General features: G+C 60.3%; 1 protein-coding gene across 1 annotated transcript; it reads right to left on the bottom strand.

The window, feature by feature from the left end:
- Window positions 1-89: 89 nt before the first annotated feature.
- Window positions 90-16,775, bottom strand: RPGRIP1 (RPGR interacting protein 1). Its single transcript, XM_073308835.1, has 24 exons — window positions 16,688-16,775; window positions 16,365-16,421; window positions 14,281-14,413; window positions 13,715-13,986; window positions 13,190-13,346; window positions 12,068-12,173; window positions 10,107-10,130; window positions 9,622-9,768; window positions 9,344-9,417; window positions 8,678-8,787; window positions 8,238-8,317; window positions 7,510-7,683; window positions 7,133-7,250; window positions 6,272-6,718; window positions 5,744-5,913; window positions 5,035-5,359; window positions 4,719-4,903; window positions 4,291-4,494; window positions 3,824-3,974; window positions 2,500-2,606; window positions 2,051-2,237; window positions 1,308-1,392; window positions 633-763; window positions 90-322 (listed from the first exon to the last, which is right to left on the bottom strand). Exons 1-24 carry the CDS (start codon window positions 16,773-16,775, stop codon window positions 207-209), a joined length of 3,648 nt encoding a protein of 1,215 aa, XP_073164936.1. The 3' UTR covers window positions 90-206.
- Window positions 16,776-18,524: the final 1,749 nt, after the last annotated feature.

An 18,524-nucleotide genomic window follows, 5' to 3' on the forward strand; every position in this document is an offset into this window, starting at 1 on the left:
CCTGGGAGCCCAGGACCCCCTTATGCTAGGCTCTGTATAGACAGAGCAGGGACAGGCACTGCCCCGAAGAGCTCACAATCTGAGTCGTGTTGATTGCTCAGGCGGGGTGGCATCCTTCACTAGTGAGCTTTGAGCTGGGGGAGGGGTCCCCATTTGAACCTTACAGTCCCAAGTCCTTGCACGCCTTGTGGGAGCTGATGGAGCCCTCATTCCTCCTCTTCAGCCTTTCGTCTCCCCTCCCAGTAGATGGCGCAGAGGGCAGCAGCTGCTTCCACAGAGACCTTCAGCCTCCCGATGGCAGAGCGGTCCTGAGGGCTGACAACTGCCGGGAGTGGGTAAGAGAGCGGAAGTGAGGGGAGGGGTCAGTGTTTCTCTAGGGCCATTCTCTGGCTGGGCCTGGTGTAGGACTTGCCTCCCCCAGCCCTGGGAAGGGACCAGGACTTGCACTGCTGCAGCTCCCAGGACATGGAGGGAGGTTGGCTCCCAGGTATAGATCCCAGTTCAGTGGCCAGGTCCCTGGCCTCTTATTTGCTCCACTGGCCCCCTTTCATGCAGGTGGCGTGCAGGGGAACAGAGGCAGCAGCTCAGCAGTGGAGACCGCTCGTTTGGGTGCTGCTGGCTTCGTCACTCACCATCGAGGTCACGCTCCAGCACATCATTGCCTGTCAGCAGGATCTCATGCAGGTCTACATAGGCAAAGCCCACGTCCTCACACTCGCCTCCAGTCCCAGGCGGGGGCTCGCTCACCACCACGAACTGCAGCCTGCAATAAGGGGGCAGTGTGTCTGGATCCTGCACCTGCATCCAGCCCATCCTACCCCGGCTCCCCACAGAAAAGCCAAGCTGAAGGGCGCTGTCCTCACCTCTAGTGCACTCAGTGGCCTGGGCCCAGGGGGTCTAAAAGAGCCAAAAGCTCAGGGAGGAGGGCTCTGCCTGACAGCTTTACTCTTCTGGCCAAGGGGGCCTTCTGCAGGAAGTGTAAAGCTGCGGAGGGGCACGTTGGGCCTGTGTGAAACAAATGCCTCCAAGAGCTAAGGACCATTACAGACCTCCCGGCACATTCCTTTGATCTGCCTTCTCTAACCTACAGCAGCATGGGTGCACATGCTCCACCCACAGGAGAGAACAAGCATGGGGCGGATATTGGTCACAGTGTTCAGGCACTTACAGGAACATGCTCAGAAGAGGTGATGAGCAGGCTGTAAGAGCCTGTACTGGGAGGGGATGGGGGTAAGTGCAGCAGGGGTATGTGCTGGGGACCTTTATCCCAAGGGACTGGAATTCCTGTCCCTAGCCAGGATGCTCACCAGCTCTGCCCTGCCTCCTCTGCCTGCAGCATGGAGAAGAGGCGTTCCCGCTGCATGCTCACCCCCTCGGTGTCCAGCTGAATCACTGTGGTGGGGGCAAAAGGCTGTTAGCCATGGCAATGCTCAGTGGGGGGGGCACCAAGGGGAGGAGTCAGGGCGATGCTCGCTGGGGACTGGGGGGGGACCAAGAGGAGGAGTCGGGGTGATGCTTGCTGGGGATGGGGGGGGGGCAAGGGGAGGAGTCAGGGCAACAATCTGATGCTCCCCTGGGGCCAGATGGTGACAGTCGACCCATCTCCAAGCTCCCCAGTGTTGCTCCTCTTCCCAGGCTGCTAGTGGTCCAGCGCCGCCACCTCCCTGGGGGGAGGGAGCCCCCTGTGGGGGGCCTGGGCCAGGCTGCTCAGCGCAACAAGAGTCAGGGACGTGGGGCCTTTGTCAGTTTGCCCTGGCAGTGGGGGAGCTGAGTCCCAGGGAGGGGGCTGAGGAAAGTGGGGCTATTAAACTAGTTATGGCCTCCTTTTCCCAACAACAGCACCGCTGTTCTGGGCCTGGAGTGATGCCCTGCAGACCTGGGCCCAAAGGCCTAGGTATGAGCTCTGTCCCGGGGCGGGGGAGAGATGCTTTTCCTGTCTCCACCCATGTGTCATCCCCATCCCCCCATGAGGCATGAGACGCCCACCCTGCCTCTGGGGGGGTAGGGCTGTGGGAAGGGCGAGAGCCAGACCCTCCCCACAGCAGCTCACCCTTGCTGAAGTGGAAGTAGATCTCCTCACTGCCCTGGGGCTTGCGCAGGGACAGGGGGGTCTCAGTCTCAGCCAGGGGCACCCCTGGGAAGTGGTACTCCACGTACAGCTGCTGGATGTGTTCACAGGCCACGGCCTCAGGGTGCAGACTCAGAGAGACGATCTCAATGCGGATCCACTCCATGTCCTGACAAGATGAGGTGAGAGCAGGTCACGCAAGGCCTGAGAGGGTGGGAACCAGGGCCCCAAACTCTTCTGCAGGGGGTGGGGGGAGGCTGGCTGAGCCAAGCTCCCCTCTCCCCCACTTCGGAACCCAGTAGGGGTCAGCACTGTCACGACAAGCTGTAGCTGCCCCATGCTCCTCCCCGACTCCTGTACCTGGCATGGCTCCCTCCCCATGGGTCTGTGCACCCTCTCCTCCAGCACTGCCTCAGGGGTGGGGGCATTACCGCCTTTGGAGGGCTCCCCAGGCTGGTCCCCACCACGATCTCGTCACTGTCTGTGGTCTGTGTGTCGCTGCTGCTCTCCGGCGCTGGCTCACAGGCCTCCTCAGGGGCTGGCAGGGACAGAGTATTTGTTACCGGGAGGGGAATTAGAATGGAACCTGCCCGCCCCCTGCTCCCACCTGTACCATGGGCCTTGAAGAGGATGGCTGCAGCGGCAGCTTGCTTTGGGGCTGCACCTATGCCCACCACTGAGTTTGTTCAAGCAGGGACCCTGCTCTGCAGCTGGATAGCCACGTCGCCCTCCCCCACCACAGTGAGCCCCAATCCACAGCTGGATGGCCGCATCGCCCTCCCTCATCACAGTGAACCCCAATCCACAGCTGGATGGCCTTGTTGCCCTCCCCCACCACAGTGAGCCCCAATCCACAGCTGGATGGCTGCGTCGCCCTCCCTCATCACAGTGAACCCCAATCCACAGCTGGATAGCCGCATCGCCCTCCCCCACCACAGTGAGCCCCAAGCCACAGCTGGATGGCCGCATCGCCCTCCCTCATCACAGTGAACCCCAATCCACAGCTGGATGGCCGCGTCACCCTCCCTCATCACAGTGAACCCCAATCCACAGCTGGATGGCCGCGTCGCCCTCCCCCACCACAGTGAGCCCCAATCCACAGCTGGATGGCCGCGTCGCCCTCCCTCATCACAGTGAACCCCAATCCACAGCTGGATAGCCGCATCGCCCTCCCCCACCACAGTGAGCCCCAAGCCACAGCTGGATGGCCGCGTCGCCCTCCCTCATCACAGTGAACCCCAATCCACAGCTGGATAGCCGAATCGCCCTCCCCCACCACAGTGAACCCCAATCCACAGCTGGATGGCCGCGTCGCCCTCCCCCACCACAGTGAGCCCCAAGCCACAGCTGGATGGCCGCATCGCCCTCCCCCACCACAGTGAACCCCAATCCACAGCTGGATAGCCGCATCGCCCTCCCCCACCACAGTGAGCCCCAAGCCACAGCTGGATGGCCGCGTCACACTCCCTCACCACAGTGAACCCCAAGCCACAGCTGGATGGCCGCGTCGCCCTCCCTCATCACAGTGAACCCCAAGCCACAGCTGGATGGCCGCGTCGCTCTCCCCCACCACAGTGAGCCCCAATCCACAGCTGGATGCCCTGTCTGTGGTTCTACATTGTGCCACCTGGGGCTGGGTGCGTGTGACCTGTACCATCAGCTCTGGCACAGCATGAGGGACTGAGCAGGACCCAAGGGTAGCCTGGCCAGTTGGCTTTGACAGCTGGGTACCCCATGGGAGGCAGGAGCTGGTACCCATGTCCTCGGGAGCAGAGCCTACATCCAGTGCAAGGGATTTTGGCTCCAAGCGCTGGGTCCTGGCAGAGGTTTCAGCATCCTTAGCTGAGTATCCTGTTTCCTCCTGCTCCTCCTGGCCAGCCTGGACCTCCTTCCCCTCCAGCGTCCCCTGCACAGACAAACCACATCAGGCTCAGGGAACAGCTGGTTCAGTGTGGGGCACTAGGCAGCCTGTGGGCCAAATCTGGACTGCCAGATGCTTGTGAACAGACCATTTCATCTTTTTATGTACTTATTACTATCATTGTTATTGCGGTGTGAAAACTGTTTCTCTGAAGTCTGGACCTTGACTGTACCTTGCCCAAGAAATTTGGACCCTGAGAAAAAATAATTGACAACCCCTAGTGTGGGGTGAGCATTGGGAAGGGGCCTTGGGTTGCTGCACCCTCACTGCCTGCTTCCTGGTCCCCTCTAACTAGTCTCACCTCAGCAATGTCTCCCATGGGAACCACCTCTTCTCCCTCCTCCGGTGTGTAGCCACTGGCTGCTGGCACTGGATTGGGCTGGGTCTGACTGCTGGCTCCCCGATCCCGCTTCCCCCTGCATCCATCCGCCTTGACCACCGAGACCTGGAGCTGCTTCCCTTGGCCCTCAGGCTGCGATGGCAAGGTGCTGGGACCAAGCCGGGCCTGAGCAGGGGTCAGAACAGCACAGTCACGCCACAGCCTGGCAGCTTCCCCCATTCCCACTAACCTACTCCTTTTTGTATTGGGGTGCAGGAATGGCAGCATCGCCCAGCAAGACAATGAAAGAGCAGTGGATAGAAGCCAGGAGCCCTGACTCCCAGCCCTCACTGGGAGGGTGATATTGTAGGGGGCAGGTGTTAAGACTGGGCTGCTGGGTCATTCTGTACCTGGCTGTGTAGTGCAGCCCTTTCCTCCTCAATCAGCTGCTCCAAGGGTCTCTCACTCTGGTGTACCCTGGCCCAGGCCACTTGGTGCAGGGCAGCCCCCGGGGGCAGATACCGACACTTCCACTCCAGGCTGAGGCTGATGGAGCCATTGGGGTACCCAGATGGGTTGGTGAGGACGAAATCTCCTATGGAGTACAGAATTGGAGGCATAAGAGGGCACAGGGGGTGGGGGCCTGGGCACTGAGGCCAGGGGCAGGGGAACTGTGCCCAGCTCTGTTCCTTGAGCAATAGAGGATCTGGGTCCAGCGGCTTTCACCTGTGATATTGTGCCCGCATGCCAGAGGCAGCAGCGGGATCTGTGCTTTGCCCAAGTAACTGCCTGGCTCTGCATCCTCGTCATCGAAGATGTACACCCAGAGGCTCTCTAGACGCAGATAGCGGTCGAGTTCAGCTGTGGGGCGCATGGGGAAGGTCCGCAGGTCTCCAAAGTGCGGGTTGTTGCTGGAGGGGATGATGGGTGTGTCGTGGTCAGGGAAGGTGAAGAAGCGGTACATGGCGTAGGGGCTGGGCTGGGTGCTGAGCCAACGACCCCGCAGGCTGGTGCAGCCCACAATCTGCACCTGCAGCTCATTCCACAGCCACTCAGTTTCCAGGACCTAGAGGGGGAGACTGAGAAAGGCTGGTAACTGGATGAGCAGAGGGCCCAGGCTGCATCCCATAGGAATCATGGCTTTGCCACATTGAAGGCACTTTAATGTCCAGAGTGCCTGAGGCCTCCCTTACAGGGATCCTGCTCTGACATGTGCCAGAGAGCTCCTAGTGCGGAACACATATCCCTATGAGGCCCTGTGGTTGTGTCCCACCATGGGGAGCCCCTTTTGTGGGGGCATATGTCCCTACAGGGATCCTGTACCAGTGGGCATGGCCCTGTAAGGCTCCCCCTTTCTGGGGTGCATTTCCTGCAGTATGAGTGTGTGTGTTTACCCTCACATACTCCTCCCCCATACACACCCCTGCTTCCTCACCCCCTCCTTGTCCTGCTGCCTGCTCTGCTGGGCAGCTCTGGCCTGGGGCATGCAGGCTGACAAGTAGCCCAAGGCCTTGGTGCGCTCGCAGTGCAGCCGCATGGTCTGCTCCATGGGCAGGCAAAGCCTCATCCAATACTCCAGCATCCCATAGTTCTCGCCGTTCGGACCTACAGGGTGTGAAGCGGGCAGGGGGTTGAGGGGACATGCAGAAGGCAGTGTGGACAGAAAGTCCAGGGGATAGGAATTGGGGGAGCAAGAAGGAATTAGGGCAGCAAGTAACAGGACATGAAGGCCACAAAGACGTACGAATGGTTAGAAACCTGGAATGTTCCCCAGGCTGCAAGCCTTGGCCCCAGGGAGTCTTTACTGTGAGGGAAAGATGAGCTAATGGCTCTCCAGGCCATGGGAGTGTTTTACTGTCTGTGGCACTGACAGGCCGGGCGCCCTCACTGAGCAGCTGCCATGGCAGAGGGCAAGGGGAGCGCTTCATCGTAGAGCATCGCCGTGGCGAGGGAAAGCTCTTACCGTACAGCATCGCTGTGGCGTGCAAGCGCTCCCCACGCCCCAGAACCGCCCGGAAGTGCAGCCAAGAGGAAGCCAGAGTGCTGTGTTCAGTAGCCGTGGCCAGGTGCAGGTCTAGGCGAGCGGCAGCCCCCTGCAGGTACTGCAGGAAGAGGGGCTCAGCCTGTATCACGTACTGAGAAGTGAAGCTGTAGCGTGGCCGGGCCCCACGCACCATTGGTGTGCAGTGCGTCTCGCAGTCGTAGAAGGCATAGGTGCAGAAGGTGACGGGCTGGACATCCCCCAGCACCTGCAGCGCCTCCCTTGACAGCACTGCCCCTGCAATGTGCAGCTCAAACAGGTTCTCACCACGCCGCAACACAGGTGCCTTGCCCTTCTCCACGTCCACATCACCCTCGGTCCGCAGAAGTGGGAGCTGCTGCGTCCCATAGGCCACATCCTTCAGCTGCTCTGGGGGAGGAGATGCGGACCTGTGAGGCGTGGACATGTCCCCATCTTCTCCCCCCTCTATCCCCAAGGCATAGCTTGTACCCGGCCCCCTCCCCTATCGGTTCCTGACAGGAGTGACCCACTGCCCTGCTGCTGTCTTCCCCCCTCTTGCTGCAGGGTCAGTCCCCACAAGCCCAGCGTAGCTGTCTGCCAGCCCAAGTGCTGTGCAGCAAGCCAACTACTATCGAGGGGCCAGGTCCCCCTCGGAACAGTACACTGGGCACGCAGGGACCCGGCACAGCCTCTTGGGGCAGGGAACGAGAACACAGGTCCAGCCAAAGGTCCATCCTGCCCCGTTCTGTCTCCAGCAGTGGTCGTGAGGGAGGCACGACGAAAACTGCTCCAGGGGGCAGGTGGGACTGGCTCTGCCCTTACCCTCCAGCTGGCAGATGTGGGCGCTGCGCAGATCCAGGAGCTGCACCATTTTCTGCTGCTTTTCCTCATGTCCCCTCTTCTCCTGCTCAGCCTGCACCCTCACACCTTCCAGCTCGGCCTGACACAGCACCCGGGTCAGTCACACAGTAGCTCACCCCCCCAGTCCCACAGTTCATCCCCCCACCCCCTGCCCCCCCGCCCCACCACTCATCCCCTCCCCCAGCCCCACAGCTCGGCCTGACACAGCACCTGGGTCAGTCACCCAGCAGCTCATCCCCTCCACCCACCCCACAGCTCATCCCCTCTGCCCCCTAGCCCACAGCTCGGCCTAACACAGCACCCGGGTCAGTCACCCCCTGTGCCACCACCTCCCCAACCTGATAGTCCCGGTTGATGCGGTGCTGCAGGAGCAGCATGTCCCGGGTTTTCTCCAGCTCCAGGATGGTGTCAGCATGGGCAGCTTCTGTCTCCCGGAGCCTCCGGCTCAGGCTCCGCTGGGTGAACAGCTCCTCCTGCTCAGTCTGGGTGGGGAGCTGATCCAAACAGGGGTGCTGTAGGGAAACGGGTGAGTGAGCAGAAGAGAGCCTTGCCTCCCCTGCTGAATGAGGGAGGAACACCACAGTCCCCAAGGCTGCAACTCCCCCGTGCCTAGCACCAGCACTCGCCAGGACGTGCGGGCCCAGCCTAGCCCCCCTTTGTCTTCCCCGCACAGGCTGCAGCACTTGTCATGATGGGGGGGCCGGCCCAGACTCCCTAAACTCTTAACTCCCCCTACATAGCATTCGCCATGAGAGGAAGGACCACCCCAGACCTGCTGACTCCCCCACATATGGCCTTGCACTTGCCATGACAGGTGGGACCAGCCCAGCCCAGCCACCCTCTGATTTCCCTGTGCTTGCCATGATGGGTGGGACCAGCCCAGTCCCCCTGACTCCTCCATACAGGGACCAGACCAGCCCCACCCCACTCCCAACTCCCCCCACACCGGCGCCAGCTCTATGCCCTTTACCTGCCAAATGCTGTGAGAGGATGGGGCACCTACCACACCCCACGAAGGGGCCTGGGGAGATCAGCCAACCCTGGCTCCTCCCTGGCTCGTACCCACCTGGGACAGGGTCGGCTCAGGCTTCTGCTCTGGAGTTTGGTTCCCCCTCTCCACTTCCTGCTTCAGCTCCTCACTCCGAGCTGGGGACAAGACGGGGGTCAGGCCTGGATACCAAACTGGTTGTGGTACAGAGCTGGTCCTGGCCCTGTGTGACTGGGACACATTCTGCCCCCCAACACACGTGTTGCACACCAAGGATCCACCCCCTCCCTCAGGCCAGACTTCATGCACCCCTCCCCTTTCCCCCCACGGCTGTCGTGTGGCTGGGAGGCACCCCTCTCCCCCCTCAGACTGTAATGCACCTGCAACGACCCCACCCCAGGGAGAGCGGCCTAGTCAATGGGGACGCAAGAACTCCCCACTGGGATGAAGCTGCCATTTCAGTCCCTTGTCCCTGTGCTGGTACTGAGATTCTCCCCCCGTCCTGCCAGCCCCCTCACCTCTCTCCTGCACCAGCTCCTCCACCAGCCGCCTCTTCTCTGCCAGCTCCAAGCTCAGCTGCTCCTCCAGCCGTGAGACGTTCCCCTGCCGCTGCTCACAGGCCAGACTGCTGCAGCAAGAGGGGCAATGCTACAGGGTCACCGCAAGGGCCACAAACCCCAATCCCGCCAAGAGAAGCTCCAACACACGGTGCCCTGAGCCTTCAGGGCCCTGGGAGCTGCTGCTGCATAGCTGCTGCAATTCATTGCCAGGCCCCACCCAGGCATAGCAGACTGAGGGTGCGGGGATGTCCCTATGGCTCTGCCAGGCCCTCCCCACACTGTACCACAGACTTGGAGAGGGCTCCCTAAGGCTCTCCGCCAAAACCCCCATCCTCCAGGGTCAGCCCTTTGGGATCAGTCTCCTGTCTCTGGCAGACTCTGGGGCTGCTCCAGACCTTTGCCTATCTCCTGCAGGCCAGAGCTTCCAGCCCCAGCAGCCCGACCCTGAATGGAGCCCAGGGTGGGGGCTGAACAGGCACCAAACAGATCTGGTGTGACTGGACCCCAGGCTGTGGCATCTCTGGGGATAAATGGGGGCTGAGACTTCTCACTTGACCTTGGGCACCATCTCCGTGGGACAGCCCCACTGCATGGTGCGGGGCTCGGCCAAACTCATAGTCTCACCTCTCCAGCAATTTATCATAATCCTCCTTCAGCAGGTCTCGCTCCTTCTCCAGGGACCTGATTCTCTCCTGAAACTGAGAGAGACAGAGATCAGTCCCCAGACCTGGGTCCCCCAGCCAATGAGGGTTGGGCCTGTCAGGCTCTTTCTCTAGGGTTAGAAAGGGACCCCCCCAGCCCCTGCTCACCAGGGACCCCCCTACTGACTCCAGGGAAGCTGGCCTCAGAGTAGGGAAAAGGAGGGTCCCCAGGGCTTGGATTAGCTGGATAGGGCTCCCTACCTCCTCCAGCGCCCCCTGCAGGAATGAGACGCTCTCCACTTTGCTCTCCAACGCCATCACCTTCTGCGTCTCTGCCTTCAGCTGCACGGTGAGCTCCTCCACCTGGGCCAGGAGGGCCTCACTGCTGGTTCTCAGCATCTCCTGGTTCTGGTGCGGGAGGGAAGGAAGAAAGACCAGCACAGGCAGGAGAGAGGGATGCCGGCCCCTCCCTGCTGCAGGGCTGCCAGGATGGAGGGACCTGGAACTGAGCATGATAACCCAAGGACAAGGGAGTGAGGGCTGTCTCTTTAGGGCTGGATACAGAGAGACTTTCTTTGCCCCAGCCTCCCCCCCAAGTCTCGAGTGCATTGCACTCGGGATGGGTCCCAGCCGGGGGAGGGGAGCTCTTGTCCCATCAGTACAGAGGGGCACTCCCTTCCTGGGGGGTGAAGGGCAGATCCCATGAGGGTTGCTGGGGAGCGGAGTTCCCGTACCTCAGTATTTACCTGCTGGAGTTGGCTCTCATAGGCCTGGGAAGAGAAATCGCAGAGCTGCCATCAGTGCTGCTATGTGGAGCCTATAATTTGCTGAGCGCTGACTTGGGAGGGCTTTGGGCCTGGCCTCTCCCTGTCGCCCTCCTGCACTCCCAACCCGGGAAGCAGTTACACTGATCCCACTGGAGGAACAGATGCGGACATGAGGGGGTGAAGGCGGGAGCTCCCCATGGAGTTGGCTGAAGGGAGAGCTTCCCCTCCAAATCCCTACTCATCCCCACAGGTGGGTGGGTTGGTGGGGTCACATTGGATACTCGGGTATCTCTCCCCAGGTGGTACAGGCAGGTGCCTAGTTGCTGGGAGTGTCTCTTCTCCTCTCCCCCTGGGTGGCATAGGCAGGGGAACTGACAGCTGGGGGCCTTTCTCATCTCTCCCCCTGGAGGGCAGGGGAACTGAGAGCTGGGGGTCTTTCTCTCCCCTCCCTCGGGGGGTACAAGCAGGGGAACTGACAGCTGGGGGCCTTTCTCGACTCTTCCCCTGGGTGGCACAGGACTGGGGAACTGACAGCTGGGGGCCTTTCTCATCTCTCCCCCTGGAGGGCAGGGGAACTGACAGCTGGGGGTCTTTCTTGTCTCTCCCCCTGTGGGGCACGGGACTGGGAAACTGACAGCTGGGGGTCTTTCTCGTCTCTCCCCCTGGGTGGCACAGGACTGGGGAACTGACAGCTGGGGGCCTTTCTCTCCTCTCCCCCTGGGGAGCAGGGGAACTGACAGCTGCAGGTCTTTCTCTCCCCTCCCCCGGGTGGCACAAGTAGGGGAACTGACAGCTGGGGGCCTTTCTTGTCTCTCCCCCTGGGGGCCAGGAGAACTGACAGCTGGGGGCCTTTCTCGTCTCTTCCCCTGGGGGGGCACGGGCAGGGGAACTGACAGCTGGGGGCCTTTCTCATCTCTCCCCCGGGTGGCACAAGTAGGGGAACTGACAGCTGGGGGCCTTTCTCGTCTCTCCCCCTGGAGGGCAGGGGAACTGAGAGCTGCAGGTCTTTCTCTCCCCTCCCCCGGGGGGTACAAGCAGGGGAACTGACAGCTGGGGGCCTTTCTCATCTCTCCCCCTGGAGGGCAGGGGAACTGAGAGCTGGGGGTCTTTCTCTCCCCTCCCTCGGGGGGTACAAGCAGGGGAACTGACAGCTGGGGGCCTTTCTCGTCTCTCCCTCTGGAGGGCAGGGGAACTGACAGCTGGGGGGGCACGGTCAGGGGAACTGACAGCTGGGGGCCTTTCTCGACTCTTCCCCTGGGTGGCACAGGACTGGGGAACTGACAGCTGGGGGCCTTTCTCATCTCTCCCCCTGGAGGGCAGGGGAACTGACAGCTGGGGGTCTTTCTTGTCTCTCCCCCTGTGGGGCACGGGACTGGGAAACTGACAGCTGGGGGTCTTTCTCGTCTCTCCCCCTGGGTGGCACAGGACTGGGGAACTGACAGCTGGGGGCCTTTCTCTCCTCTCCCCCTGGGGAGCAGGGGAACTGACAGCTGCAGGTCTTTCTCTCCCCTCCCCCGGGTGGCACAAGTAGGGGAACTGACAGCTGGGGGCCTTTCTTGTCTCTCCCCCTGGGGGCCAGGAGAACTGACAGCTGGGGGCCTTTCTCGTCTCTCCCCCTGGAGGGCAGGGGAACTGACAGCTGGGGGTCTTTCTCTCCCCTCCCCCGGTGGGGCAGGGGAACTGACAGCTGGGGGTCTTTCTCGTCTCTCCCCCTGGAGGGCAGGGGAACTGACAGCTGGGGGTCTTTCTCATCTCTCCCCCTGTGGGGTAGGGTAACTGACAGCTGGGGGCCTTTCTCATCTCTCCCCCAGGGTGGCACAGGCAGGGGAACTGACAGCTAGGGGCCTTTTTCTCCTCTCCCCCTGTGGGGCAGGGGAACTGACAGCTGGGGGTCTTTCTCTCCCCTCCCCCGGGGGGGCACAGGACTGGGGCTAATTCACCTCCTGCAGGTCAGTGAATCTGACTCTGGTCACAGCCAGCTCGCAGCTCCGCTCCCTCAGGAGCCGCTGCAGCCGGATCAGCTCCACGTTCCCCCGGATGGCGGCTCTGCAAGGGGAGCAGTGGGTGGCTTGAGCTAGAGCAGCAATCCCTGCAGGGGACCCACATTCCATCTGTCCTACGCCCCCAACCTGGGCCTGGCACAACCTCTCCCTGGGCCTGGCACAGCCCCCCGTCCTTACCCTCCCCTGTCCCACCCCAAAGCCAATCGGAGTCACTGCCTCTTCCCACCAGGGCTATATAGGCATAGACCCGCCCTCTCCCCCAGGCCCAACAGAGCCACCCCCTCACTCAGGGGGTAATGGTGGGCTGAGGAGTGCCATACCGATGCTCCAGGGCCTGCTGGTAGTACTGCTGGGATGGGGCCCCTTCGAGGTTCATCTCTGTCCCCCATGCCCGGCATTGTAACTCAGGCTCCATCTCTGCCAACACCAGGCTGTGGGATCTGTGGGGAGCAGGGACCTGGGTTGACGCGCTGACCCCTAAGAAAGTGTGGGGCAGGATCAGAGGACACAGGTGCTAGGGTGATGCCACATTGACTCCAAAGGGAGCAGGGGGCTGGAAGGCAAGTTTGGAGAGCAGATGGCAGGATTAGGGAGTTTGACAGAGCACTGAGAGGGTGCTTGCATCACCCTTCTGGTCACGATTAGCATCAATTAGGCCCCCCCCTCAAGGCCTAACTGGTCAGGGCTGTGCCTGATTACTGGGCCAGCGGGGTTGGGAAGGTAATGAGCTAACTAGCCAATGGGCAAGTGGTTTAAAAAGAGCACAGGAAGTGCCTACTGGATTCTAGAGCAGAAGTTGCTAAGCTGGGAGAGCCTGGCAAGAGGGAGCTCCCTGAGCACCCCACAATTCACCCCCTGCGAAGAGGGGCCAGAAAGCTGGAGAACCGTGCAGAGGTCTGGATCTGATAGTGGAGGGATTGAGAAACTGTAATGCAAGTACATGCTGGTGTGCTCAAGTAAGATGGTCTCAGAGCAGTCTGTGATGGTGAGGGTGTGGTGCCCATGTCCTGTTGCAGGGAGGGAAGGGGTATCTGAGGGAGAGGATGTGGAAGGACTCACAGTGGGGATTCAGGGGCTGTTACCCCTTCCGTGGTGCTGGGTGGGAGAGGGATGCATTGTCTCTCCATATTGGCTTGTACTCCCTCTGTGATGTGGTCTCTGTATCTGGGGGGAGCTGTGTGGGTAGGTCGGGCCTCTGGACTGCGCATCCGCATCCCTGCACAGGAGAAAAAGGTAGATGAGGTCTTATCTTCCTGATGCTAAACCTGTAGGGGCAAAGGATTCCTAGGGGACTGGACTGAGGCCAGCAGACTCACCTCACTTGTGAGCTGACTCCAATACAAAGAAGCAGAGCTGGGAAAGGGCCTGACTGGAGGCCAGGATGGGTCATCCCCTGGGCTCTTTACTTGAGCTTCTGCTGCCCCAGACCTTCTCTCAGGGTGGGGATTCCCCACCTCTCTCAGCCCCTGAGCTCCCAACCCCCTTCCTGGGGGAGGCACTTCCACCCCTAGGAATGGTGATTTCCCACTCCCTGTCTTGATCCATCCCCTTCACCTCTGTGATGTCTCTCGGTCACCCTCCCACCTGCCGTGTGGACCCGCCGAAGTCCAGTGTCCACCCGGGGTTGGATGTAGCCATAGGACCAGTGGTGCCTGCAACTGTGGAGCTGCAGCTGCTGCTTGTAGGAAAGCAGACGACTCCGCAGCCCCTCATTGCGCCGCTCCAGATCCCACACCCGCTCCTGCAGGTCCTCCAAGGACTCCTCCAGGTTCCGGCATGACCACCTGGCCCTGGAGCCCAGCTGGCCCTCAACCTGTGCCCGCTCATGGGTACGTCTCAGCAGCTTAGTGCCCAGCCTGGGGAGGAAGCATAGGTAATGAACTTGCGGCTGATCCATCCCTGGGCACATGCTGCCACAGCCCCTATCTTACCCACCCCAGTGTGTCCCTCAGCCTGTGCCTGCTTGTGGGGAGCACAGCCCCGTTCACTCCCTGTGAATCTTCTAACCCCAGGCCCCCTTCCTGCATTACCACAGACCCCTACACCTGCTCCTCTGCAATCCCTGCGTACCCTCCTCTGCCCCATCATGTCTCGGGGAGCCTAGGATCCTAGTGGTGAGGGTGATGGGTTTTATGGGGCCCTGCTGGTACCTCTTGATCCTGTCCTCCTGCTTGCACGCAAACTCTTTGAGCACCAGGTTCTCGTCATGTAGATGCAGGAACCCATTCTCCAGCTCTGCCCGGTTCATCTGGCTCACATGCTGCCGTGTCCATGCCACCGACTCTGAAAGCCCAACATCAGGGAATGAGGGGCCAGGGGCTGGCACAGATTCTACCCTACAGACTAGGGCTAGGGGCTGGGACCAAGGACTGCTGACCCCTCTCCAGAGCTCTGGGAGGGGAGTGGGGTCTAGGGGGTCAGAGCATAGCTGTGAGCTCAGATATAGCAGTTGTGAGGCTGGGATCAATGCAGAGGAGTATGGGACCAGCTGGGCCCCTGTGAGGAAAAGAAGGCAACCCAGCAGCCCCTGCCAGTTTAGGAGTGGAAGGATCTTAAGGACGTTCCCATGGCTGACAGGACAGAGCAGAAGCCCATGTAGAACTTAACTATCTACAAAGTCTGACAGTGGCATGCTTGCAGGAGCGTCTCAAGGGACAGGGCTTGGACCCAAGTCAGCGAGAGCAAGTAGGACCTGGCCTACCATGGGGTAAAGGAAGAGAAGGGGAAGAAGCAGTGGCTGCTGGAGGAAGAACTATCGCTAAATCTTCCTGCAGAGCCAGCCCATCCGAGAGAAGGATGAGAAGCTGGAGGGTATGGACTATGGAGGCTGAGGTCACAGTTTTAAAGAAAGAACTAAGCACTGGGCTCCTTGAGGAGAAAGAGGCCCTGTGCTGAGAGTCTGGCCATTACACACCAGAAGTGTGGGGCCCACGTGGCTGCAGTCACAGGAGGAAGATTTGGGAAGCTAGCAGACAGCGCAATTTTAGGCCTAACAGGTCCCGGTCAAAGCAGCTGAAGGAAGGGCAGTTTTGAAAGGTTGTCATTCAGGGAGAAGTGGGGGCAGGAGAGGAACTGAAGTGGGGTCTGTTAGGGGCTGTGACAGGGGCGGCGAGTTATATGGGCCCGTAGTACCCATGCTCCAGGAATATTCGGGGCCCAGCTCCACCAAAGTTCAGGGCAAGGTCTCTTCCCCTGGCCCTGCCTGCTGTTCCCGGTTGATTTAAAAGGGCCCAGCTGCCACCGCCAGCAGGGCCAAGGGTGGCTTCCTGCCCGGCCTTGCTCCACGCCACTCCTAGAAGTGGCTGGAATGGCCCTATGGTTCAGGCGGGAGTCACCACGCGTTGCCCCCGCCCCAAAAGCTGACTCTGCAGTGCCCACTGGCTGGAAACTGCGGCCAATGGGAACTGTGGGGGTGGTGCCTGTAGGCAGTAGCATGCAGAGACCCTTTGGCCCCCCTGCCTGGGAGCCACTGCCAGAGTGGTGTGCAGGTCACTTTTGGGAGCCACCCAAGGTAAGCGCTGTACCCCTCACCCTCTCCCACACCCCAACTCCCTGCCCCAGCCCAGAGCCCAAACTCCCTCTCAGAGCCTGCACCCCAAACCCCCTCCTGAACCCAAACTCCCTCCCAGAGCATTAGGCAGGTGTGGCAGGGGGCAGGACTTGGACCCGTTGTGGGCACCACCAAAAATTATAGCAACCTGCTGCCCCTGGGCTGTGATGGAGGTTGTAGGAAAGGGGATATGAAACGGAGTGTTTGGGTCCATTCTGTGGTGTGGATTCTCCAAGCCGGTATTTGTCTGTCTGAGCGGGCTGTGTCCTCGGGAAGAGGAGGCAGCACTAGTCCTCACCCCCAACAGCTGAGGTTCTGGCTGGTATTTTGCCTGCTGCAGAAGCAGGCAAGAGCTAGGATGGGAGTGGGTCCATATGTTTTTGTTGTAGGAAGGTGGGCACATTAAAAAGGCACTTCCCCAGTAAGAACTCAGACTTCAGGAAAATGGACTGTATCCCTGGGGAAGACTGCCTCTCTGGACTGAGGGATACCTGTCTCCTGCAGAGAGCTGTGCTTGGGGGAAGTACCCTGTCTGTGCCCCACTGTCCCCTCTGAATGGGGTGGTGACATAGGGTGCTGGTGAGGGTAGAGGCTCATCCTCTCTAGTGTGCTATGTTACCTACCTTAGCCTGTGTCAACCCTGAATCCCCTCACTGTTTGTGTGGGGTGGGCCCCTTTGCTCACCTTGCATCCGGGTCTTCAGCCCCTGGGCCTTCGTGGGATGAGCAATGGCTGACACATCTAGAAAGTCACCAGGAAAGCAGTTAGACCATCACTCTGTCATGGGCATCAGGGGTGCTGGGATGAGCCCAGGGACAGCAGTGAAAGTGAGGAGGATGGGGATAGATGGGGGGGACAGGAGAAGAGGAAGGGGTATCAGGGAGGGTTGAATGGGTGAGGGGGCGCAGAGTGGATGGGTGTGGGAGGCTTGGAAGTCAAAGAAGGAGTCTGGGGGTCTGTATGCCCCCCCCTTCCTTGGAATCCCTGCGTTGTGATGTGGCCCTGACCTTGAATAGCTCTGATCACTGAGGGCCTCTGGCTGTTGTCTCTGACAGGCAGGTCTCCGGCTGTCTCATCCAGCAGGAGTAGTGACATAGCAGCAGGCTAAGCCCAGTCTGGAAGGCAGAGAGAGAGAGAGAGGTAGTTACAGATGGCTTTCAGGGGTCTGGCCCCCAATCATGCCCCACAGCGGGTGAGCCCAGCCTCGAGAGGGCAGAGCGGCAGCTTGGACACTTGTGGGGAAAGACCACCAGGGCTTGGCTCTGTAGCTGCCTCATTAGCCTGGGGAAAATAAATCACGTATCCGTGGATACATGGGATACCAAGGTGGCTTCCTCCCTCTGCTGAGCTCCTAGGGGGTGGGATGGCGGAGCAGCTCAGCTCTGGGGTCGGACCTCCACTTCAGACCCCCCCCGTCTGTGCTGTCTGCCCCATCCCCATGTGGGAGACCTCAGCCCTGTGAGGCCCCTGCCCCAGACAGGAGGAGCAGCACTAACCCAGCATAAGGCTCTCCTTCTGGCCCCCCACCCCACCTGGTGGGTGTTTCTTCCCCCTCACTCACAACCCCCTCCCAGCCTGCTGACTGCTCTGTCCCTGAAAAGAGCTGTCTTGGCAGCTGTGGAGGAGGATTTCCTTCCAGCTAATCTGCTACCATCTGTCAGAAAGTAGTGCAAGCCCCCTGAAGATCCATGACCCAGTCACGCCCATGCTAGGGCATGGGGGTTATAATGGCAGAGACCTGAATCAGACTGAACAGCCAGCTTCTGTGCAAGCTTCCTCCAGACATCCCTGGGCTCCCTCCACCACAGTTCCACTGAAACCTCTCAGTCCAGACACAGAAGGCCACTGCTATCCCAGGCCTGGACTCTCCATTCCCCACAGCTCTACCATTCCCACTCACTCCCAACCCACAGACCCTGTGCTATTCCAGCCCAGCTCTCCCCTGACTCTGCTAAGGTCCCTCACTCCACACCTACAAATTCGCTGCTCTCTCAGCCCTGGGCTCTGTACCCTGAGCACAGCTCAGTCAATACCCTGCTCCTGATCTGCAGTCCCCTGCTAACACAGCCCAGGGTTCCCTCAAGTTCTGCCAATGCCCCTTGCTCATGACTTGTAGTCCCCACACCCCTGGGCTGCACAGTCTGACCCCAGCTCTACCAGAGTCCTCACTACCAACCCATAGCTCTCCTCCTATCCCAGCCCTGGACTCTGCCCTCAGTCCCAACCTACAGATTCCCTGCTATTTCAGCCCCGCATTTTTACTCTGCTCCATCTCACCTTGCCTGTCACTGTCTCCTGTCCTGGTGCTCTGCCCAATACCAGTGAGAGTCTGGAAGGAGAGCATAAATCCCTTGTAATCCTCTGCTGTGTAAACTCATTAGGACAGGAGGCGGGAAGGGTGGGGGGGGTTAACACCTTGTGCAGTGTGAGGTTAAGCAGAGGGGAAAATCCCCCTCACCCCTAGAGCATTCCTTTCATACAGTTGGGATCACAGGAGAACACTAGCTGCGGGTGGGGGCAGAGAACAGCCCCAGGGATGGGCATTCCAGCTTAGTACCCATCTGTGTCTGGGACACTGCCAGAGGGAGCCTGTGAGTCCAGAGAGCAGAAGAGAGTGATAAGGGTTGAGTCAGTAGGGGACACCAGGAACTGGGGTTGGGAGATGACCCTGGGCAGGGAAGAGGGCGGGACTGTGTGTGGGCTGGAGGTCTGTTGCAGGGAGCCCAGTGTGTCTATGTTGGGGCCTTGGTGCTTGAAGAAGGGCTTTGCTGATGATGATCCCTGATGCACCAGAGAGCAGTGCCCAGCAGAGTCCTTACTGTGCTAATGCCTCATAGTGCAGAC

Source organism: Lepidochelys kempii, chromosome 13, assembly GCF_965140265.1.
Source record: "Lepidochelys kempii isolate rLepKem1 chromosome 13, rLepKem1.hap2, whole genome shotgun sequence".
NCBI classification, from domain to species: Eukaryota; Metazoa; Chordata; order Testudines; family Cheloniidae; genus Lepidochelys; species Lepidochelys kempii.